The 25581-nt window shown below is 43.4% G+C and overlaps 1 protein-coding gene and 1 long non-coding RNA gene across 3 annotated transcripts in view; one reads left to right on the top strand and one right to left on the bottom strand.

The window, feature by feature from the left end:
- znf469 (zinc finger protein 469) overlaps window positions 1-20518 on the top strand; it is a 61346-nt gene extending 40828 nt beyond the window's left edge. For both annotated transcript variants that reach the window (XM_014005507.1, XM_014005508.1), the window contains one exon: window positions 8774-20518. In XM_014005507.1, coding sequence (XP_013860961.1) covers window positions 8957-20515 — 11559 coding nt within the window. In that variant the 5' untranslated portion in view covers window positions 8774-8956 and the 3' untranslated portion in view covers window positions 20516-20518. The remainder of the gene's footprint in view (window positions 1-8773) is intronic.
- A 142-nt stretch (window positions 20519-20660) lies between these two features.
- The window catches only part of LOC106515618 (uncharacterized), a 6674-nt gene continuing 1753 nt past the window's right edge, over window positions 20661-25581 (bottom strand). The window contains exons 2-3 of the long non-coding RNA XR_001310025.1: window positions 23959-24034; window positions 20661-22088 (exon numbers count right to left, since the gene is read on the bottom strand). This is a non-coding gene — a long non-coding RNA (uncharacterized LOC106515618). The remainder of the gene's footprint in view (window positions 22089-23958; window positions 24035-25581) is intronic.

Below are 25581 nucleotides of genomic sequence, written 5' to 3'. Positions count from 1 at the left end.
AGCGTGCCCCTTCATTTGACTTAAACTGTCACAGCTTGTCCAAACCGTTTCTGTAATTTTATTTATTTATTTATTTATTTATTTATTTATTTATTTATTTATTTATTTATTTATTTATTTATTTATTTTATTGTTTTTTCATACCACCTTGTAACCCACAGCTCTGAACAAACAAACAAACAAACAGTTGAAAGTTAAAGTTAGAGTCCTCCTAAAATGTCTCTAAATGACAGCTCAGCTCTGACTTACTTGTTATGAATGAGGCTTTTGTTAACACCATTATTATTGTTTCCAGGTTAGGTGTAGCTAAGCAGCTTAATTAGACCAAAGTGTTAGGATGCCAAAAGAGAAATCATTTTTTCATTCTGTTTGTTCAGGCAGTGAACCTTTTTTTAGTGTCCATCAATGTCACAGTTTAGAATAACTGTTTTTTTATTTATTTGAATTTGTTACTAAACCAAAAGGCATGATTTGGCTGATTAAAAATCAGAATCTGGTGAAATCCACATGGTTTATTTAAAGAACTACCCTGACTGAGGTTGGCCTTCAGAGCTGCGAGACAAAGAAATGAATCACAGACACAGACAGAACCCAGCTCACTGTCCCACCAATAAAATTCAATCAGCAGAAAAATATGACGGCTGCCAAGACCCTGCTGTTCTGTGGCTGTGTATATTTTTAAAACCCATGTCATGCATTGACACAGGCTACTTAGGAAAGCCTGAGTCGTAATTAGGTCATTTGGACATTTCCTTGGGCTATTTAAAGAGATGCAGGCCAGGCAACTTTGGAAAATGCTGGTACTGACTCACACAGACTGTGCCTGGAATTCCCTTTTTTACCTCTGGCCAGAGGAACACTGACCTTGACGTTGGTGCAAATCAGTCACAAAAAATAAAAACAAAAGAGGGGGAAATGTTTTTTACTTTTGCTTGGACTTTGCTGCCCTCTCCACCCATTTCCTACTCTCCGATCTAGAATTAGGCTGTGAAGAAAAGCTTCTCAAGTTCGCCCCCTCACCACTTATCTCCAAATATCCTCAGCTCATGGTCTTATTCTTTGAGTTAGCCCTGTTGCCTCTAGCATTAAGCCATGACTGCCAGTCATTTGCCTGCTCCACTAACATTCATCCTAAATCTTCTATAAATGTTTTTATTTCCTCCCAGCACCAACCCCCACCTGCCTTTCAGTTTCCTGTGGGCCCGATGCCAAACTCAAGAAATTTGCTTTCATGTGAAAGTAAGTTGGCAAAAGAAGGAAAGTGTAAAGACAGACGAAAAGATCTACAGAAAGACGAGAAGCGTGACAGCTTTGGGTTGAAGTAGAAAAAAATGAAGTCTTTGTTTTGTCGTGATGATTTTCAAGTCATCATCTTGACTCTGTCTCACCCTGTTTGTCGTTTTTCCAAAGCCTGTCTCTCTGGGCATACATCGCATTTTATCTCGTGCCAAGTTTGTGTGAAATGAATCCGATCCCCCTTTGATTTTTTTAATGTCTATGTGCCAGTCTGTGACCCAGGCATTAAATTAGACTTAAACACTTGGCTTCATCCGCTGGGTTAATAAAGAAACTGTATACCTGCAACTCCCCGAATTTCCCCTTGCCAAACCAAAATGCACGTCAGTCACAGAACGTACAGTGAAATTATACATGAAAGCACTTGCTTGCTTTCTAGACAGCCAGCCTCTTTCACATATATACAATTATGCTCACTGAAATAAAATGCAGTCACACACAGTGAAGTTACATAGAGCTCAAAGCATTCTTAATGGCTAACATGAACTTAGACCAAAGGTTCACTTACAAACAGTGCTTGTGTACTTTTGTCAGTTCTGGAATCTCACAGGAAAACTACATTTTATGAAAATTAGCTTGTTTAATTTGACTTTTGCGTGGCCCACTTTCTAAAAGATTTAAGGGAAAATCCCTTCCATGGTCACATGTTAGGACTTGACTGTTTGTCCTCTTGTAGAATGCAAAGAAAAGCTCTGTCTTACAAGTAAAAATCTTACCTGAAGGTGAGAGGTCGCGAGCGTCGCCTGAGGGGACGCTGACACTCTTCTGATGTTCTTCGTTGGATATTGGCTGCGGTCAGCCCGCAGACGAAGCACAAGAAAAACTTTGATTTAAACCCCCGTGTTAAGGAGAAACCAATCAAGCGAGGCTACTTTTGTTTCAGGAAAATTTAACTACATAAGTCTGGATTTTATTGCAGCTTGTTTAATTCTTTCAAACATGTTTTAAATCCTGGTTAGTAATGGGTTTGTAGTCAGTTCTTTGGTCGAATAAAGTAAGAACTTCCCAACTGCTCAAACCATTAGCCCCTACTGGGAAGCACCAACCACACGTCACATGTGAAAATCATTACTGAAGTTTTGTGACGTTGCACAAATAGTATCACATTTAGTGCTGAGTGATTATTTTGCCATGTTCACATTGTGTGTGTGTGGGTGGGTGGCTGACGTTGGGAGTGTGTGGGGGTAAAAATGCAGTGGCACAAGGATGCAGTTCTCCACAGGTCGGCCTGTTCGTGCACGCTGTTCTTCAGTAAGTTTGTTCAGTGATTCATGGTCAGCAGGGTGACAGGTCAGAAAGAAAAACCCGAGTCCCTAGAGGCCACTGACACCCGGGCTGTAACTCTGCCTCTGCAGGCCCGGTCTCATCCCTGCACTTTCACTTACGGTGGCCCCGCGCTGCACTCGCCGCCTCCGGCTCCCTGCAGGTAATGGAGCAAAACGTGCCGTTCCTTCATAAATAAAAAGCTTCCTCCGTGATGCATTTCTGAAGCAGCTCTGATCAATGGGGGACTGTGAAGTAATGCTTGTAGAAATTACCGAGTGACCACGGAGCTGCAAAAATATTTGTGTTAAATTAAAGATAAACACAAAGCTCATAAAGCTGCAGCTCTTGTAGACGCGTGTATGTGCGCACAAGAATATATATTTACATTAACACAGAACAGAGAGAAAAAAATGACACGAAGAGATTAAGTTTTCTAATAACATATGTCTCATCTCTAGATAAATAACAAAGTAAACGCTGTAGCTGATTTTAAAAAAAACTGCCTTTTTTTATTTGGCACGGCTAATTAAAACAAAATTTCAGCTGAGAATGTCGAATAGATTTCTCTCCTCTTTGTTATCGTTTGCTGCTTCACTTCTCTTCAACGATTTGACGGACAATTTAAGCTAATGATTTATTGTTTCCGTGTGGAGAGTGCTTGAAACTCTTGAAGATGAGGTTTCCATATTTCATCTTTCGCTCTTTGTTTACATGCGTGAGGGAGTCCATCCATTAAATATAGATTTAACATTTTAAACCCACTGACCACTTTAAAATAACATTGTGCTTTGTTACTGTTAAATCAGTGTTAAAAGTTAAACCTGGGAGATGATTTAATCTATGAAAACAATCATTAAAACTGCTTTTTAGAACCTATTTTGTTCAAATAATCCCTTTTTCCTCTAATATAGCATAAACATGACTCTATTTTTGTTATATTTAGCAATCTGGAACCTATTAATATGCTAATTAGACTCAAATATTTCTGCTGATGCTTGTAGATCATCTCATCTGAAGCTAATGAGAAGTCTTTCTGCTGGTCTGACAAGGCAGAGAAAATGACTATAAATATGTTTAACACTGGATTAAGATGTGTGAAATACACATAGAAATTAGGCACTTATTAGTGTCATTAGCTGTGCACTACATTACTGCACATTTAATGTCTGGATGCAGAAAACTACTTTTAGCTAAACCCTGATATCAGCTGTTCTAGACTCTGCAAGTGGATTATTTTTCATGTTCTGTAAAATCCCAGAATGTTGATCTTTTTATTTATTGAAATGTGTGTTCCACTTATGTTTTTCTAACAACTAAAAAGCACAATCTAACCAAGTCAACAACTAAAATATTGGAAGAGATTGTCTTTAATAAGTTCAGAAACTCATTGATGTGTGTCTGTAAAGAAAATATTGATTTGCACCTTCACCAATGTGCAGCCTTTACCAGTTAGTTTTCTGGTCTCCTCAGTGTGTGGTATAATACTAAGTGAACTCTGATTAAATTCACCCCTCATGTGTGAGACTGCAGCCCCAGACATCACCGCAGTAATTACTTTGGAGGTTGCACATCGCTTGTTAATGAAATCTTTTCTCGATCTGACTCGGAGTTTCTTTCGCGTTTAATAAAACCATAATGATTTTGAAAGGCAACCAAATACCTTTGCCCAGGGAAAAGAAAGGACAAGCAAATATTGACATGCTGAGAACAGATTTAAGGAAGAACAACACCTGAAAGAAGGAGTTCTGTCCCTTAAGGATGAGATTACTGTGGTTCCGAATAGACGCCAGGAAATTTCGTCCAGGTCACTCACTTCCTATTATCCTTATCTACTCAGCCATGTTTAACAGTCTATCATTCAATACCTATTTTTTATGGCCACACAAGTAATATTCCATAGACTTGTATAAATCTGGGAAATTGGGTCAAAAAAAGAGGAAAAAATAACCTTTTAATGCTCTAAAACAAAGATTCCATCATGTTTGTGGAATGCTGTGGTTTGCAATATGGAAACAGACTGAGTCCAGAATCCAGTGGCTAGAAAAAAATAATAAAAGTTTGTCTGAGCAGGAGGAAAATCTTGGGTGGGGGTGAGGGGAGCTTCTGGAATTACACATCAAAATCCATTGGACGCACACACACACACACAGAAACACACACTCCTATGCTCCCTGCATCTTCCCCACCGAGCAGTTAACCACATCGTGTGGAGGGTGGGGTTTGGGGAGCAGGCACGAGTATAACTGCTCATTGTTTTCATTTCAACTGCTGAGACATCCTTGGAATACTCTGAAGGRTTCTGGCAGAACGTCACCAGCACTAAAAGCAGATGACTCATTAATTATCTTATCATGTATAGAAACTGAAGAACAAACACCGAGAGGCCGCTGCTGCTCACGCGTCCYCATCAAAGCTTCTGCTTTAATAAATGTGTGGTCGAGTTGTGAAAGCTCGGCCGAGCCTCTGACATCTCTCCCTCTCCTCGTCTTGCCTTTAAACTGATAGAAGTGCTGAGATCTTACAGGCGAAATGCTTGCATAATGGATGTTTCCAAAAATACAGAGGAGTAGGCAGGCAGGCTGACCGAGGTTTTGGCGCCGCGCCCCAGCACGGGCTCTCGGCCAGCCGTTCGCACTGTGCATTCCCCTCAGTGGACCACGCGTTCTGGAAGAGGTGTGATGGAAGCGTTCAGACAGCTTTTATTCTGCCTGATCCATTCCCCCTCCCGTATCTCTTCACTTATCAGACCCCAACACCCCTCTCTTTTTGTTTTCTGAAAAGTATTCCCTTGTGTCGTTTTCCCAGTCCTTAATGGCATTCCCTGCATTTCCTCTCTTCTCTGTTGTTGCTGACCTCATCATCTCCCATCTTCATCTGTCTTTTCCTTCTCTCTGATCTCTTAGACCACTTTGTGATGATATTTCAGCGTGTGAACATCTGGAAAAGGTGAAAATTGGGAAATATTTGCTCATGCCAGTTATTGATTCAGGTTATTATAAAAAAAAGTCATTGTTTTTAGAAGAGGGGATTGCTCGACTTGCTGCTGCTTCTGTATTTGGTTCCTAAAATACTGTGACTATTGAGAGTTTTTCTCTTCAGAACACAAAGATTTTGAGTTTATCGTCTTTGAATTTTGCCAACTGGAAGAGACGCGGAACCTACTTAGGGGGTTTACCCCACAAAAATGAGAGCGCAAGAGCAGTTATGTAAGGCATGAACGTGATGAATGAACAGAGATTTTCACAGTGCTACCACCATTTAATCACTCAAGCCAACACCGCATACATCCTGCAGAAAAATGACAGGAAAAAGGCTTTCAGGAAATTATGTTTTCTTTCAAGCACCTTTTACCTACTCCCTCATTCCTGTGAAAAAACAACACAGATCCCTGTGAAAGTAATGAAGAAAAAGAGAGAAAAAAAGTTTAAATGGGTCTTTACCACAAATACACCAGTTCTTAAACACTCAGCAGTCTCACGCATTAGGGTGGTGTTGTGGTCAAGCCATATGGGGCGCCACTGAGAAACTTGGTGATTTGACATAAGTCCAAAAGAACACACATACACTCAGTCTTAATTGACTTGTAAAGCTCCACTAAAACACAATTTTATGGAATAAATTTTAGACTAGTCGCTGGGGATTTGATATCAGGTTGTGKCCAGCTTGCAATTTTGCCACCACCACAGTTTCTTTTCACACAGTCCAATGGAAACTTYTGCTTTTCAAGATAAACTAAACAAGCCACATCGAAGTCACCGCAAAGCCGGCAGATTAATTTGTCTAAAGTCTTTGTATGAAGTAATTTTGCCTTGTGCTGAGGAGACTGTAGCAAGAAAAGATTTACTGAGCCACATGCAGCTGCAGGGGAAGTGGACGAAGCATTTGTAAGAACATCACTGACCTCCAACTCTTTGCAAACTGACAGCTCAGGCTTTGGTGCTACTTCTCTAAGGGCCTTGTGATACTCGTGCTTCTCTTTTTGTTGTTGAAGGAATTCATTCTAAGGCTCAKACCACAACCCAGAGTCTAGGCAAATACAATAGAGACTATGATTTATGGTCCTAACTGTTGACTTTGCAGAGCTGGATCAAGCATTACCCTCTGGAGATGCTGGCAGGGCCTTTAACCCAACCAGTGGCAGTGATCGCAGCAGACACTGGCTTTCAGATTCTGTCGAGGTGTAAAGGAGATGTGATTTTTCACAACCAGGCCAAAACCCAGCCAGGTCTCCGCTTCAAGCATCCCTCGRAACCTGTTAAATACCTGAGGGACGTTTACCAGAGGATGAAACGAGGAAACACATGCCAGAGTGGGATTCTTTAAGTAAAAACTGAGATTTTTATCCAAATATTCAACTTTAAAGTAGCATCTGGACACTGAAATAACACTATGGGCCCACCAGCTCATTCAATACCTGCACCTCTAAACTGTGATGGCATCTTTTTCCCTCTGGAAAAGCCGATTACAAAGACTTAACCTTTAAAAACTGTGATGTATTTATTATATTCAGGCTTACACGTGTTTCAATTATTGATTTTTTTTTTATTTGTCAAGATTAATAAATAATACAACAGTTATCAGCATCAATTATATTTTATAAAACAGTCCTGTCATCTGATGCCAAGGTAATTTTATAAGATCTTGTCTAGGATATTATCTGATGGTAGCTTTTTATAAACTTAAATGTGCAGGTGTCTCATAGCTGTTTATTGTTCCAATGGCTAAATTTAGTTAGCCTATCTGTGCAGCTATCAGAGTGGATTTTGTAAAAACAATTGATTTAGATGCTTCAGTTCTATAAAAGGCAAAACCACTGCAGGACATAGAACCATTTCTGTAAATCATTTTCTGCATTACCTTAAGTTTTCCGTTAAACGGTAATCCTTTGGACTGATAAAGAGCCTTCTTGGAAGGAAACAAAACCAAATGCTGAGCCCAAAATGACCCTGAGATTTTTAAAAACAGTCTCGAGAGGGAGATTTATGAAGATGGATATATTTACAACATCTTTTTATCTTTGCACATTTGACCAGCCCTCAAATGGTCTGAAAATTTARGGTGCAGAAGAGAAAATGCATCTTGCAGTAGGTGTGCTTGACAGTCTTCTGAGTAGTCATTGCCCCGAGGGAGAGACCCTGTTCACATGCCACATTTTTATACAGTAGAACTGAAATTTCATCACTAAATTAATGAAATTAGTGCTCACTCCTTCACGAGATTTTTTTTTCAGTAAATCTGTACAAGCAGAGACACTTCAGTATAATGGACAGTAGTTGAAACAGAGATAAATTGTAGCTTCTCCAACCGCAGGCCTCCCCCGGCTTTGGTAATGACTGGGGGAGGCAGACAGGAGCGCTGGATGGAAGTTTAGTTACCAGGCCTGAAAATTACATTTTGGTGCTAACTCCAGGCTTCATTTGGTTGGACCTCAAAGGAAGCAAAAAGCCAAAGTAAACTCAGACCTGAGAAGTTGTGTCTGGGATGCTTGGGAGAAAAGCAACAAATGTCAGCATGCTCACAGTTCTCACTGTCTAAAAGCTGTCTGACTAATCCTCGATATTCCTCCATGATCTAAACCTGAAGCCCTCTGTAGCCACAGAACACTGTGGCATTGTGTCCCTGCTCTTTAGGGCTCTGTGATTCATTTACTGGCAGACCTTTTTGGGTTCATTCACTGTATTTTTCTCATGTTCTGTACTATAGTGAAATTCATCTTTTCAGTATTGAGCTGGTTTCTTGTGACTGTCTGTGTTGGGCACTTAAACACTCGGAAAGATCCATATGAAAAGCTTTTTTGTCAGAAGTTGGTAATTCAGTTAGTTGTCTATTTGGGACAAGTATGAATAGAAGTGGAAGTTTTATTTTAAATCAGTGTTCACACTGAATCTTTGGGCTTCAGCAGCACTCTGGTGCACTGATGCAGTAGTGCTCTCTGCTGGCAGAAACAGGGAGGATAATGTACCTTTATGCAAAACTATTTTTCATTTAAAATATATATATTTAAATAATTATGTAAAAACTTAAATTTATTACATTTTGTGAAGAGTTCACCTACATAAAGTTATTTTAAATATGCATAATTCTCTTACAAGTGGTGTTTAATGTCTTCTCTTAATATTTATCAAAACACATGCATATTTTATTGTCTTAAAATATTAAAGTTTGAAAGTAAAAGCGTTATTCAATTCTTTCTTTTTCTTTTCTTTTTCAGGTCAGCTTTGCTTCAGTGCCAGATCCTCAGTTCACAATGAGGGTGAAGAGATGAGCTTGCAGCAAGCAGCCCTGTCCCTGCTGTTCCTGCCACTGGACTTTTACTAAATCCCATTGCCCAGAAGATGACGTCCCTGACTCCCAGATTCTGAGGACCAGGACTTCACAGCACAGACTGTGCACCATGGCAGGAGAGACTCAACAGATGCATGCAGTCAAAGAGCTGGATGCAGGGTCCAAACAGCAGGATGAGGATACGGCGCTGGAACAGCAGAGTGACAAAGCCACAAAGGGATCTTCGAAGCACTTTTCAAGCACAGGCACTGAGGCCAGACTCAGCAACAGAGAGGCCAACGCTGAAAGCATAGATAAAGAGAGGGACTGTCCTCAGCAGCGTGAAGCTGTCATACGGCCACAGCAGACGGGGAAGATTGACTTCAAATCACTGCACAACAGATCAAAGTTTGTCACTGACGGGACTTGGGCGAGCGGGAAAGGCAGTCCCCACTCACCAAGTGGAAAGGGCCGCAGCCGAGAGAAGGGGAAGCGGTCAGGAAAGACAGAACGTGGCAACCCGCAGCAGCTGTACAGACTAAGCATTACAAGTCCACGCACCGTTGGCATTGCCTATCCGCAACAGAAGGTTTTGCCACCCAAGAAGCTGGAAACCAGTCGTGGCCCGGTCTCGAGCAGCTACAGATTCCACATTTCCAGTATGCCAGAGAGAGAGGCTGAACTGCAACAGGAAGAGCTCAGCTACAGTCGCTTCTTCCAGGAAAACCCRGCCAACATTACGTCCCCAAGCTATACCTCACAGCCGCTGGGTTCCTCAAGTGGAACAACATCCCATCCACATCCACCCTTGTCACAACAGCCAGTTTCAATGGAGAACAGTGCACAGACTGGTAGCCCGCTCATTTTGACTGACTGTCAGCTTAGTGGCTCAAACACTTGGCAGTCTCCTGAACGAACTTTTAATGGTGCTAATTATGGGCTTTCATCACAAAAATCTACTCTCCCAGAAACCAGTAAGACAAGTGGATTTGTGCCTGGTCCATTTCAGTATGGATATCATTTACTGGAACAAGCAACCTCTGAGTCTTTTCCCTGTGAACAGAACCCCCAATCCCAAGACTTAAGCTCTTCACTGGGCTCTGTTCATGTCACCCACAACTCTTTTTCCTTTACCCCTGGAGCAGGGCAAAACATTGCTCAGAACAGCACTCAGTTCAGTAATGAACATCAGCCAGAGGACAGAAGTGCTTATCCCCATCCCCCGCAGCACCAATTTATTCAAGCAGTGGCTTCATCCATCCAGTGTCCCAGGAATCTGAGTGAAGACTCACCCAGCAGTGACAGCTCTGGCTCCGGCTCACAGCAGTCAGAGCAGGGGAAGCCCGCTCTACCTGAGAGCACAGACAATATTGCACAGGCGGACAGTCAGGAGGCAGCCATCACCTCTGGGAATAAGAGAAACTGTCATTCCAAAGACACAGCTGCCAGCCAAAGAACACTCATCCAAGGTGGTATACACACAAGAAATATTTCACAAGGRCCAAGCTCTCCGATGAACTTCCCCAACAGAACATTTAACAGTCCTGCGGTGAATATCGTTTGCACAAACTCAATTCCTTTTGAGAAAAACAACAATAAGGTTCTGAACAGGATACCACACTCCTGGGAAGGGCCTAACAAGTCATATTCACCAGCTGATCAAAACACAATTCAGTACACTGATATGAATGAGAAGTTTCAGTTTCAAAGCCAGACAGCTATTGATAATAGGCCAAATTCATCTAAAAGCAGCAGAATGTCCTGGCAAATACGCCCAAGCTCTGCCCTGCCAAACCCAAACAGGATGGAGTCATCAAGGCAAATAAGCAATCAAAATCTGGCTTACATAGTGTCCTCCTCTGACTGGCAGGATGAGAGTAAATCACATAAAAATAACTCTTTGAAAAACCCCGTCCATTTTCAGAGCAGCAGAAGTGGAGACGTGCTGTCAAATCAAAGGCAAGACTCTGCAAAACATAACGGTAACACCGTCTCAGCTTTTAAAGTAGAGATGAGRCACTCAAAACTGTGTGAGTCCAAGAATAAGTCTCTATACTTTGGACTGAATCAGTCTCTTTCAGCAGCACCGTCACAGCACTACAACTATCCACCATTACAGGTCCCACCTATGGGGCTTATGAGGGTGTCACCGTATGAGTCCCCTTTGCCCTCCCCAGTTCACAACCCGGCATCCAGTAGCACCTGCTCCTCCCTCTCGCCAGCATCCACSAGCCCAGTTAATGTCTGTTCAGAGGACAGCCAGATGGCAAAAACAGCCCCGCCTCACTCGTTCTATCACCAGCCACAAAGTAAAGCTCAGCTGCCTTCAGATCACTTGAACACGCACCAGTTTCACCCTGACGCATCGCGGACTCTTCCATTCACGTCAGACAGGCCCAAAGACGACATGATGAGCTACCTGCCAAACAGCACACATCCAAAGACGGKAATGGAGAAAGGTAAAGGCTACGTGGATAGTTTTGGGGTGGAGCATCACCAGCCTCCACCGACATACTCTGACCATCAGCTCGCCAGCTCACTGGCCACGGCAAACCTCGACCAGTTAGACGTGTTTCTGACCTGCAAACAGTGCGATCAGAATTTCAACAACCTGGCTTCGTTTCTAGGCCATAAGCAATACTGCGCTCAACAGACGTTTGCACAAAACGACCTCAAAGACATGCCAAAGATGGAGGAGAATCGAAAGTTTCATGTAGAACCAGTCAAAGCAGCTCCAGCAAACGTTTCACTGTCGAGGTGTCCGTCTGACCTCCACCTGTCGCTGCTGGGCCTRAACAAAAACGGAGAACTGATGTGTGAAAGTGAAACAAAAGGAGAAAATAAAGATGATCCAATGAAACTTGGGCTGTTCTCCAGTCCAGGTAGCCTTCCTGTTCCTCTCCCAGAGCTGGAAATGGAAGATGCCAAATTAGACCGGCTAATAACAGAAGCTTTGAACGGGCTGGCGTATCAGTCGGACAACGCAGAGATAGACAGCAGCTTTATTGATGCGTTCGTTGACGATGACCTCACCACAGTCAAAACAGCATCAAGCAAGCAATGTGTGAAAACGAAAGAATCTGTAGTCTTTGAGAGCAAAAACAAACAAGCAGCTGATGAAAGAGCCTTCACACAAGGAAAGTATTGTTATGACTCTGATGCTGAGAGCCACAAGAAAATGTCCACGAATTTGGAACTAGATGAGAAAATTAACATTAAAAAAGAAATCTCCCATAAAAATTCAAGAATCGCCTTGAGGGAGAAGACATGGGAACGTGAGAGCAAAGTAAAAGAGGCAAGGAAGCTGTGTAAGAGCGAGGACAAAAACACAAGCACACAAAGGTTTCTCCTATCCAGCAACTTTTCTGAGCATTGTGGCTTAAAAAGCTTTCAGGACAACCCTGCGCTCCGAGGGTCAGCACCCTCGCAGGCCTCCACATCTCCCAACTCGAAAATCGCCGCTAAAGAAAGCAAGAAGAGAAGCACTGGAGGGGGCACCTGGAGCAAAGAACTCATTCACAAAATAGTTCAGCAAAAAAACAAACTCCACAAGCTCCACGTGAAAGGTACGAAAAACCTTCAGTTTTCCTTGGTGATGGAGAGACTCACTCCGACTGTGCAGAATCCTGCGTTCGGAGAATACGACTACGTCTCCGACTCTGATGATGAATGCGAGCCTGTAAAGATAGCGAGCCAGGGCCGGCTGAATCAAAGCAGCCGCTGTAAATACACGTACACCAAACAGTGCAAATGGCGCGCGAGGAGCGAGAGGGACCAGGCGGCGTGGAGGCACGAGTCGAAGGAGTGCTTTGAGATGAAAAAAAGCGAGGAGTTGTCCGTCACACCGGAGAAACACAGTCCTCACCAAAAACTCAGGCGGAGAGGCAGCAGGTCGTCTACAAGCAGCGACCTCAGCACATCTGTGAGTGTTTCAAGCGATGGCATCAACAGCCCCAAAAGCACTGACCGCACTGACTCAGACAGTGAGAAGAAGGCAGACAAACAGAAAGAGTCTCCCGAGCCAAAAAGCCATGACAGGTCTACCCTGAAGAAGTTATTTAAAGAGTCCAACACTCTTGCACTGACATTCACTAAATCTGTCAAGAAGTATAACACAGACAAGGCTGCTCATTCTGATAACAAAGTGAGTGCAGAGGAACCGAAGAAAAGTCACTCGAATCCAGTAGCTGCTGATCCGCTGACATCATCAGACAGGGCGAGAGACATGGCGAAGAACGTTGAAAAAAGAGGAAGTGCTCTTACAAAACCAAAAGACAAACCTGCGTCTCATAAAAAGGAGCTTGACTCTGACAGAAAAAAACTACACAGAACAGACAAACTGAACCCAGAACCGACACAGGGCAGCACWAATAACAGGACATTAAAGGCCGATTCTCATTCTCCCTCTCTCACCAAAGGAGCCGACTTTCACGTTGACAGAAACACAAAGGGCGGAAGAGAAGAAGGGTCAGAAGCAGCGCCTCCCCAGCTATCAGGCAGCACCACGCTGGAGAAACAGAGTGACAGTGTCTGCATGGCGAAAGAGGCTATTATTTTAGTCAACGACCTCGACACACACAGACCTGCATCTCTTTACACATCTTTGATTGATGAGGTGTGCCTGTCCCCGACTGAAAGCCAAAAAGATGCACTCCACCTCATGCCCTACCCACTGGACCAAGAGCAGGGGCTCATGAAATCCCCMCTTTCATTTGACACCTCATCGATATTTGGAGATCTCGCCGGATTTGACAGCGGCCTCTACTCTGAGATCCCCATTCAGAAAGAGGGTTTCCCTACCTTAGAGAGCACAGCTGATAAAAAGGAAGAGTTTGTCTCATCTTTTTCCCCTTTTATGGAACAAAGAGACTGGAGCCTCATGGTTAACCCTGTGCTACGAGATGAGATATCACCGTATAAAGACAGTCCTGAAAAAACAAATGAAAAGAAGTCGGACTACAATCACATTCCTTTGTCTCTGCCAGAAAAAATAATTGACTACAGTGCAACACTCAGCAGCTGTGCATCAGAGGATGAGCTGGAGATAAAGAGAATAGTGAATGAGCTTGAAACCCAGCTGCAGTCGACGAAGCTGGAAAGCTCACCACTGCTGGATCAGGATGCCTCTAAGCAGCTGCAAATGAGCAAATTTTCACCATTACAACTTGGGGATAAGTCTGAAAGTGAGGACAATGGTTTGAACGTCAAAAGCCCAGAGCAAGAAATAAATTTTCAAGTTTCAAGAATGTCTTCAGAGCCTTTCACTGAACCAGAACCTTCATGGCCTGGTCCATTCCAGTTTGAGTTAATTGGTGAAAATCACGGCCCTAACACTCCAGTTCTCGACGAACAAGCAGAAATCAAAACCAAACTTCACCATGAACCAAATGTAAAAGAGAGAGGTGCTGAAAATGCAACTCCTGCTGAAACAAAGGAAGAGATTTTGGAACAAAGACAATACACAGAAAACCTCATGAAAAGCCTGGAGGTGATTTCTGACTCTATATTCAAAAAAGAACCCATTATATCAGCACCTCAGAAGCCAAATGTCAACTCTCTCACAAGTCAACAACACGGAGAAACTGAATGTCAGGCCACTGATGCAGCTGAGAGAGAAGATCGCTGTGAAAAGGAAGCAATTACCGTAAAGGAGAATATTTCGCCGCTTCCAAATATCAATGAGCGGAACGATGAAATTGAATTCATTCTCAACGAGTCACAATCATCTCTCTCCAACGAGACTGACCCTCCAGTCGGTAGCAACCAACCGATTTCATCACAGCCAAGTGAACCTGCGGGGAACAGGGATTACAAGACAGAGACTAAAGTCYCAGCAGAAGAGGAGATCACAGCAAACAGCCATTTGACTGAGTCTGCTCGCTGCTCGAGTATTGTGACCCATCGTTCACACGAGTTTGAAAAGTCTCCCAGGAACGGTGATGCAGAAGACGATTTAAATCAACTGAATAAAAATGAGGAGGCTGGCGGTGAATGTGTACTTACGGATGGCCGCGAGGAAGCCGAGGCCGTGAAGGAAATCATTCGCCGACCTGAGGGTCATCCTTTATCACCAGCTCCAGTTGACCCCACTCAAGAGATTGGCAAGAAGATTGCAGATGTGATACAGTCTGRGCTGGAACAACAATCCACTAATGACAGTCCTCAAGTTATTTGCTCATCAGAAACTTGTGAACTGAAAGTGACACGTTCAGACAATGCAGTTAAGGATATGACTGCTAAAACACCAAAACAAGATCATTCGAGTGTAATTTCTCCCTCTAAAAACYCCAGTCCTTCAAAACTGTTCAGTGAAACAAACATGTCATTAGAGCTGGTTACCACAGACAAGCCCTGCAGTCCTATGCTAGTGAATACAGAAAGCTGCTGCTCACCCCTCCATGACACTCAGTCAGCAGAGGGACAAAGCAATCTGTTGCTCCTGTCACAGTCTGATGGCATCATTACCYGCGAGTCCCACAAAATGACTCCATTTAATGAATCATTAAAAACCGACACAGGTCTCGACTTTGAGTCTGCTCAGAAACAAGAGGAGATTTTGAATGTGCAGGACATCAAAGAGCATCTTCCTGTCAACTTTATGGCAAGTCAGCAAAACTCCCCGTGCAGAGAGGCAGCAGAAGAAAGTCACTGCATTTTTTTAGACGRTGCCTCACCCGTCAGTCCTCTTTTATTAATCCCTCCTCAACAGCCCTTGCAGAAATTTGATTCAGGYGAGGATTTCTGCGAGCCAAAAAAATGTATCGATCCGCGCTCTAAAAATGGAATATCTCCCACGAGCGACGATGACAACCAAATCCTCCAGGAGGCTGTAAACAGTGATTCATTAAAGGAGACGACTGAGATGGAGTGCTCTCTGATACCTCAGTTGGATTTTGGAATCACAGAGTGTAAAATTTCTGAAGCGGTCAGCTCCTCTCCACTTCCTGTGAGCAGCGCGGCAGAACCAGCAGAGGTGACAGACAGTCTTGAAAAAAGTGGTCTGATGTTTGATTTAAAGCTCAGTCCTCTCAACTACAGCGTCCTGTCAGATGAGCCTCCACAGCTGAATCAGTTTGACTACATTCCAATATCACCTGCCAGCAAACCTGAGGAAAATCTGCACACTGAGCAGAGACCCAGAGAAGACTGTGAATCGTGTGACTTGAGCATCCATCCTGCACTGATTTTTAACCAAGCTGAGACGGAAACAGCAACGTCGCTGAGCACAGACTCCAGGGCTAAACTGCACTCATTAAATAAACCTCTGAAATATACATGCTTTTCATTGGGTCTCACAGATGAAGTGAAAAAAATCAGCTCCTCCGCTGATGATGCGAAGGCAAGCTTGGAGGCTTTCCACGGCCCAGTTGAACCCGCTGAGGGTTTGCAGGTCCACGCTGACCTCCTGAGCAAAGCTGAAGCAGAGAGTTTGGTTCCTCACAAGGCTTCTGCTGATGAGGGTGTTCTCAAAAACGAATTTTCGGATGATCTGCCCACTTCTAAACCACTCACCATCTGCGAAAACAACCAAATGCTCCTTCCAGCAGACCAATCAGAGAAGCAGCTACCAGCATTTCACCAAACACACAAAGAAGCGACGCAGAAGAAGACACAGAGCAGTGATCAACAGGGTAAAGTGCTCTGTGASATTTGTTTTATGTCTTTCAGAACTGTGCCAGGCTTAAAGAGACACAAGGCTATGAAGCATTCGGTCAGAGCTGAAAAATGCGTTGGCCCACAGAGCACAACATCAAGCCATCAGGGGACTGTGCTTATTTATGAAGCATCGCAAACTACAGAGAGAAAGCATAAAGATGATTCACTGACTTGTTTCCCAGCAAAAATAGATGGGCTTCCTGAGATAAGTAGCTCTCTCACATCTAAAACAGCCAAGTCTGAGTCAGTCCTGGAGGAAGTGGCGACTGAGACGAGCGCGGCGGCAGCAGATGAGATAAACCGTCAGAACGCCCCGCTGCCAGCAAAGGCAAGGAAGAACAACAAAGCTAGAAAGAACAAGAACAGCGAGCTCAGTCCTGACCCTTTCTCTGATGAGCTCCTGCATTTATTAAAAACAGACATTCTGCAAGCTATAACTCCTGAATTCAAAAACAGCACTCTGCAAGAGCCCGGCAAATCCCCTGAGGGGAAAATCAATGACAGAAGTGCTGCTCAAACAGAAGAATTCCCTCACTTTGTTACTTCAGATGCAGCCTTTAACAACACAACTCAAACTCCAACAAAAGAGCCAAGTGCACTCAGTGGYCCTGTGGGGTACAGTCAGTTTGGTGACACGGAGGTGATGAAATGTGCGAGCGCAACAAAGAGGTCGTACTTGGAAGCGTGCATGGATGATAATGTTGGATCTGTGGAGAAGGATATTACTGGAGAAAGTGATGAGACCAGAAAGAATCTGAGCTCTGTGGGGGAGATGTGCAAAGTGAAAGAATCAGARGACAACACCGGCCTGGAGATCCCGAGAAAAGTGTCGACGGAGATTAATTGTGTAGAAAACAGGAGTCCTTCTGACAATCTAAACCCCGTCTCCTGTTCGACTTTATCCCTCCCCAGTCCATCCCCTGTGAGTCCGGATCTGAGGCACTTGCTCGACGATGACTCCACGTTCTCCCAGCTGTTCCCACGAGATGAGGAAGCAAAAAAGAAAAAGTGCCCGAGGGTGTATAGCAAACGAAACAAGAGACCAAAACTTTCCCTCCATTCAGATGAGACTATAGACTACCTTCCTCCTGAAACTTTCATGCAAAACAGAAATCAGTTTGTGGAGCCACAAGCTGAGCAGAATGTCAACAATCAAACCAACCACTGTGAATATGAAACCATTTCCATTGATGATGCCATCATGTTAAACATGTGTCACAACAGCGCTGTAAAGACTGATGGGAAGCCATTACCAGATGGGAAACAAAGTGATCAGCTTGGCCCCATCAATCCRCTGGGGAGTACTACTGATAGATCTGAAGCTGAATGGAGCGAATCCAGTAACTTACCTGGCTTTAACGGAGACTCATCAGTGATGTCTGAACCCAGCCTCTGTAAACCAGAGGAAGTGCTGAGCCCGCCCTGCCCTCTGCCAGCTGCTCCCTGCACCACAGAGGGTCCCCAAAGCTTCCACAGCATCGACATCCAAAACATCAACACCACATTTCAGCTTCCCGACATCCAGTTCTTCGACTCCGATAAAGAGATTTCAGTAGCTCCCCCGCCCGAAATGGCAGACACTGACAGCAGGGACGACGAAAAGTCAAAGAAAGTGACGGAGCGGCGAGGCAGGAAACGACAAGACGGAGGAATGAAGGTCAAAGATAAGCAGTACAAATGCAAAGTGTGTTTCACTTGGTTCCTCACCTTGGGTGAGCTGAACTTTCACAAACTTTCCCACAACCCCTCTCCACCTCCAACCTGCTACATGTGCGTCCAGCGCAAATTCAGCTCCCGGGAGCAGCTGAGAGACCACCTGAGGGAGAAGCACGCCAAGAACAAGACGGGCATCTGGACCTGTGGCATGTGCCTGAAGGAGATATCAGATGTGTGGATGTACAACGAGCACCTGCGAGAGCACGCCACTCAGTTCGCCCGGAGAGGTCAGACTCAAGGCTCCATGCTGGGCCTCCCAGGGAGCTTCATGCAAGAGACAGCAGTGAAGAACTTTATATCCTCAATCATGCAGCAGCGACCCAGCAAAGCCAACAGAGAGTCCAGCAAAGTGACCAAAGAACAGGAGAAATCAGCTGCCGCGGACAGCTCTGAGGGGGCTGAAGTTAAACTGCACAAAACTAAAAGCGGCAGTGGAGGAAGCGGGAAACAGAGCTCATTAACCCCACTTGAAGTTCTGCACAAAACAGAAGCTCCCAAAAGTGTGGAGATGCATCCCAACTGCAAGGACCCCTCGAGGGACTGCCACCACTGCGGSAAACAGTTCCCCAAACCTTTCAAGCTCCAGAGACATCTCGTGGTGCACAATCTGGAGAGGATTTTCCTGTGTCACAAATGCCCCGTCTCTTATCAGGAGGCCCAGGAGCTCCGAGAGCATCTAAAGGCAGCTCACGAGGAGGTGGAGGAGCTGGATTCCAAACACACGACACTTTACACCTGCGAGCTGTGCGCCGATGTCATGCACGTGATTAAAAAGTCTTTCATCTGCAGCACCTGCAACTACACCTTCTCCAAGAAGGAGCAATTCGATCGCCACATGGAGAAGCACCTGTCGGGGGGGAACAAGATCTTCAAATTCCGAGGCGTCCTCAGGCCCGTCAAAGCCGCCGCGTCCAGAGAAAATGAATGTGATTCACCTGCAAGGAAGAAGAGGAGACTTCTCTCTGACAGTCTGCCAGAAATCAGCTCCGACAGTGGRATCGCGAGTTTGAGCTCACTGCACCTAAATCCAAATCCTGAAACCCAGTCATCAAAGCCATCCATTTCCACAGCTGATGATTCCACACAGACTTTCGCAAACGAATACCACAGTGACACAAACAATACAAACGTGAAGACGGAGGACATTTCTGCAGACTGCTCTCAACTAGCAGATCTGGAGAGCTGCATGCAAATAAGCTCCATTGTGTCTGCTACACCCAAAGAAGAGGAAAACAACTTAACTCCTGCTAATCTTGATACGGAGGGCAGTGAAAAATCTGTTAGTGAACCGTGTGACGTAAAAGAGGAGAATGAGTCKGTCTGCATTAAAGCAGAGGCAGCTTCACTGACGGCGTCTAAAGAAAGCTGTAACGTGGAAGAAGACATGGTTAAAGCTAAGAAAGGTGACAAAACTGAAACTGAAGATAAAACTGATTCACCTCCGGCCGATGAGAACTCTTTTATCATCTCAACAGAGAAGCAAATCCATCTGAAGACATCTGAGTCTGCAAAGCATGAATTAGCTGTTGATGAGATGAACCAACGGGGGGATGATGAGCCGAGGCATCACGCATCGTTTTGTAATGACAGTAACCAGCAGGTATCATCTCGTAGTGCTGAGCAGCAAAGCAGCAGTCAGATGAAAAACAGTGTCYCTGCAGCCACCGACAACACGAAAACCAGCCCGGTAACCAGCTGCGCAAAGGCCGCCGAATCAACTCCAGTCATCCACACCAAGGTTTCCCCTCCGGCATCAGCCACGAATGAGGACAAGGACGCAGCAAAACCTCAGAGGAGGCGGAAAGACGTGAAATCTGCMCACATTCTGCAGCGACTCTCCTCTCCAGCCACGCAGGAAAACTTCGCCGTRGATTCGAAAGCCAAAAAGAAATTTCGCCCGAGCAAATGTGCAAACCCCTCCCTGCAGAGAAAGTCGGACGGCTCCAAAGAGTACCCCGTGCTGTCCTCGGTGCGGGACGACGTCGTGGGCAACAAAATCATTTCCAAGTGCAAGAATGGAAGCTTGAGCTTGTCYTCAAAAAGAGGTTTGCTCGAAAGCTGTTTACCAAAGAAAGGGGACTTTAATAAAAAGGGACCTCCCGGGAGATCGGTGCACTCTCCTGTTTCTAAAGTGTCTTCAGTTCCTATGAACAACTCTTTGAATAAACCAAGGCCAAAGATGGGGGTCAGGTCAGTGGAGAGTAACTCTTACCGGACAGCTGAGTCCCAGAATCACCTTCTGAGTCAGCTGTTCGGCCAAAAACTCACCAGCTTCAAGATTCCTTTGAGGAAGGACACATCGGAATCTATTAACTGAGGGGGGGGGGGGGTGGATCTGTGAATAGGGGGACTGTAAATTTTCACAGCTATAAAAGTTTAAGAAAAATTCATTATGGTGAATGAGATTGCACAGCTCTTTTTTGTGAAATGTTATCTTTAAATATTTCCATAGTCACTTTATGTCTTCTTTGTACAATGTGTTTTTATTACACAAATGTGAGGACGAACGGCAAAAATGAGTTTGTCCGGTTGGGGAAAGCAAAGATTACACTTCATTTACCTAAAGGAGAAAGAATTAAAAATAAAAAAAGAATACTTGAAAACACATGTTCTTTAAAGAAAACATCAAAAAAAGATGCATCTCTATTTTGCATTTAACACACAGTTCTTTCAGTCTTTCTGCTAAATGACTAAAACATGCCACACCTTATTTGGACAAATGTTTTGTGCACCTTTCATACATGCTTCCAGCATACATAACAATTTTGTATTTTTTTATTATTTTTTTTAGCTTTACTGTACTGCATTGACATTCATTATCACAGACCTGTTGTATAAATGTCACCTGGTGCTACATGTTTATTGTAATGTGAATGCTAACGTCCTCAGAAGAGAGCATGAGATCTGTAGCAGTTACAGTTCATACATCCAACTGGTCCTTTTTTTACTGGTCCTCTGTATTTTATGGAGTATACTGTATAAAAACCATCCAAGTCATTCTCATAATTAGGACAGCTTCTAGTGTATAAACTCAGGTGCACACAAATCTGAAGACCTGTACTTGGAGTTCTTTCCATGCACTGATAATACCACACACAAATGACAAACTCATTTATCTGTGTCTGTAACTCCAAATGTTTAATTATTAATAGTATTTACTAAGACAACAAAGGTGCTTTATCTTGTTTATACTGTATGTACCTTCATTGTATGATATTGTAGGTAGATTGTTGTTTGGTGTAATGCTTCGTGACAAAGGTTTATTTTAATAATGTGCAAAATGAATGAGATGGAAAAGAAAAGGGAAATGCCATGCTTCCTTGTAACTTTGTAAAGTGGTTCACTAAGTGCCTCTTTTACAGTCGGTTATTAAAGATCTGTACTGGTCTCTGGTTGCTCTTTATTTTTRCCCTTTTTTTATGGAATGTTTTGCAAATGTTCCCGCTTCCCCGGCGGACTGCATCTGTCACCACATGCATCAAACAGTGGAAGCAACGGATGCTGCTTGTGCCTTGAGGCAAAAACAGGTGCACACACAACAAAGTCTGACTTCTTTTTTTTCCCCCTCTCCTCCCGTATTCTCAGATGAGCACATCAGTGAGTTCACTCATCATCTGAAAGATGAGCGTAAATGTACCTTTACTACAGGGAAGCATTTAACAGAAGACAGATATTTATGTACATTTCTRCAACCATCGAGAGGGCGGCTGGACACTCTGGCTCGTGTCGCGTTGCTCTCTCACCACATGTAAAGTGGCTTCGATTCCTACATGAACATTTTTCACCATCACATAGGAATAAAAAGCCATATTACACCGTGGCTCACATGTAGAAACACAGAGAACACGAGGGGTAGAGTTTTCTCACATCTTCTGGCATCACCGGGAGACCTGAGGAAAGCAGCGGAGAGAGAAAAAAAAACAGGTTATTTTGTGCAAAATAAAAGGCGAAGCTTTATGTTTGAGTGAAATGGAGAGGTGTACAAATTAGGTGCAGTGATGGACTCATCAGAGCTCACTTTGTGCACATAGATAGAATGTAGTTACTATTTCTTCCCATAGCAGCTCTCCTTCTTGCTCTGACCACACTGCTGTTCTGTGTAAACAAAGCCATCAGGCTGGGTGTTGATTCAAAGGGAGTGTGGAGGGGGGGAGAAAAAAACTGCTTTTGAATCAACTCTTTAATTAATTTAGTGGGAATAGTGGGTTTGGCAGCATCAACAAACACCATATTTCTGGACTTGGTGACAACAACAGAAAAATGAAGCAAACCCAACTTTTACAGAATCGCACATTCATTTCAATAAGTTGCTGCACTGTTTTTTTGTGTTTTTTTTTTCCCTTAAACTCCTGAAAGATGGATTTAAAATTCTCAGCAGCATGTCGGCGGGTGTGTTACATCTCGACCTTTGTTTTGGTTCAGTAAAAAACAAAAAGAACAGCACGCTAAGGATACAAATTCACTGTTTCCTTCAGGCAGACAGCTGTCCACAACACTTATGGCTGAGATAAAAAATATTACAGCTATATCTTATTTTATGTTCTTGTTAAAATATTAGACAAATGTGTTTTATTTTAGAAAAAAATATGTTTTTTGGAATTTAATATTGATAATATTTCAATTGCATTAGAGGAACTTTTCTAATATAAAGTATTGGTGCTGTTTAATTGCAAATTTGTCATTAAAACCAATAATTTTATCATAATGCATAAGTTGGAAGATCTTTTTCACATCTATTAAACCCTTTTCTAAACATGAGGTTCAATATTTCCATAGTTTATCTTTTAAATATAATCTGTAATTAATTAAAATAATTCTTGTCTGTGCAGGATATATAAAAAAAAACCTGCAGGCGTCTAAAGGTGTGAACTGCCTCTGATTGACAGTGTAATTACAATTAAAAAAAACTTTACGGAGCCTTTGCTGATTACTTTGACATACCTTAGTGATTTTCAGTTGATACCAGCTGACAAGTTGTCATGTCGCTGCTGATGTGTTGAGAAACAACCAGGGTGTCTCACAAAAAAAAAATATTTAGTTGTTTCGCTGTAATTTCTTCTCCTTATTCAAACCCATTTTTAAATCCCTCGCAGCATAAATAGAAGGGTCAGGAAGGATGAAGATCCATCTGTTAGTGTGTGTTTGTGTGTGTGTCTACACTGCTGCTGCTGTAAATGGATACCACTGATTAAATGTAATTATATCAACAATAATTATGGGAGAAAAAAAGCCTGGCTGAGGTTTATTATGTGGTTTAGTTTGATTGCACAAATTAGACATGTTAATATACAAAAAATACATCTTGTTCAATATAAACATGTGAAACATCTTGATAAATGAGTGCTGCTTAGTTCACAATGTGCTCTAAATGATTGCTTTATGTTGCCAAGATTTCTGTGTGCGATCATTGCCACATCCACCATCTCCTTCCAGCTCTGTTTTTACTTAAAGGGAAAATGCACGGCTCATTCTCTGTTAAGCTGGGATTAAACACACGACACTACAGGAATCTGGGCAAATCGAGGACTCATTCATGAGCGTGGTGCCTGAAGGCAGCATGATTGATGACTTCAGTGACGTCACAGCCATCAGGAGAAATGGCTGTGATTAATATGTCAAACTGTGCAATTATAAAAGAAGGTAAATATTACCAATGTGGGCTTTTTATACGTACTTTATTTAAAATTTTGCTCACCGATTATATTTTGCAACTTTAAAGATGTAACCCTTCTGCCTTTTTTTCCTACATAATATACGCACCTGGATTTTACCTGAGTCTTTGACGTCTGCTTTTCTCCTCAAGTGAAAGTTCCCCCTCAGGGCCTTGGGTCAGCAGCTGTGGTTGATTAAGACAGAATTAAAGCAGAGATCTCAGTGTGTTTTGTCAAAGTTTAGCCCAGAATGTGTCACAGAGAGTGAGCAGGAGCTCCGCACACCAGGCTGTCAGCCGTCGTTTTATCATCTGATCTGGGAGGAAATTCTCCAGAGACACAGTTATGCAGGAGCATGACAGGAGCGCTTTGCACTTTGAAGTAGAGTGACATTATCAGTGAGAATGGTCTTGAAATAGCATCTCTTCCCCCATCACACACACACACACACACTCCCTTTTCTAAATCTTACTCCCTGCCTCAGCTGTTCTCTGTCTTTCCTGCATCTATTTTTCTCAGCTGCCTCCTCCGTTTTTTTCCTGCTTATTTCCCTCTCTCCTCAGCATCAATTTCCATCTCAGCATCTCACCCCCCACCCTCTCAGTTTTTGCCCCTGCCTCTCCCCATTATCCTCTTCCATTCTTTATCTCAATCCTTCACCTGTTTTTCTTTTTTTTTTCAGCATTTCCCCCCTTTTTGCACACATCTCCTCTCTTTTCTCCACCCTCCCTCTCCCTATCTCCTCCCATCTCACTGTGGATCGTGCTGCTGGCTGCCTCTCGGGGAGGTCATGAGATCAGGGGCAGATAGAGATGGGCTGCTGGTCAGCGGTAATGACACACAGGCTGAGAGGCCGCCCGGGTTGCCTCTCTTGGGGATGTGAGGTTTTAGCCATCGCGGGGAAATAAATGGGTAGAAAGATGGGCTGGAATTTGTTGCACAAAAAAAGGGGAAGGGATGACTGAGCATCCCTGTCAGCAAACACAGAGGGTGGGGGGAGAGGTCATGATGCATTTCCGCTGGGATGATATGTGAAATAATTTGTGCTCAGTGGTGAGAATGGGCCCGAATAATTTAATAGAAAGAAGTTTCCCTGCTGTGAACAAAGAGGAAAATGCTTCAAAGCTTTAAAACTAAAATATTGATTTGTGTCACTTAACATTGTTTCTGTTCTGCAATTATTCTACAAAGGTATGATGAAAATCATTTCTGCAAAATCTCAAAACCAACTGATGGGTCACTGAAAGATATTTGGGTCTTTAGAGTCTCCCCTTAAAATCTTCAAAACAGAGTCAAAAACTTTTCAAGGATACATAACTCCCAGAAGAAAGGAATGCTTTTCAAATCAACAAGGGCAATTATAGGATCAAAATAAACTGTTTATCCAAAAATAATTAAAAAAATAAAAGCCAAATAGAAATCAGCGAGGCAAAACGTTAAAGTGATGCCAAGCATGCTTTGAATATCCAAATTAATGGCCTCTCTCCAGGAAGTCATGGTCCTTTCCTGCCAACAGAGCCTTTATCAACTCAACCATTTGTCATTCCAGTCAGGTGCAGAGAGGGAACAGGCTGTACACAATAGCTGAAAGTACCTGTTCTGTGTTCCAGGTCTGCAGAAATAAATGGGGGGTTGCTTCGCAGGTGCTATGCAAACAAATGAGAGGCTTTTAGTGTGTGTGTGTGTGTGTGTGTGTGTGTGTGTGTGTGTGTGTGTGTGTGTGTGTGTGTGT

This window comes from Austrofundulus limnaeus, unplaced genomic scaffold (genome assembly GCF_001266775.1).
Source record: "Austrofundulus limnaeus strain Quisiro unplaced genomic scaffold, Austrofundulus_limnaeus-1.0 Scaffold31, whole genome shotgun sequence".
Lineage (NCBI taxonomy): Eukaryota > Metazoa > Chordata > Actinopteri > Cyprinodontiformes > Rivulidae > Austrofundulus > Austrofundulus limnaeus.
This window is presented reverse-complemented; position numbering and strand designations above follow the sequence as displayed.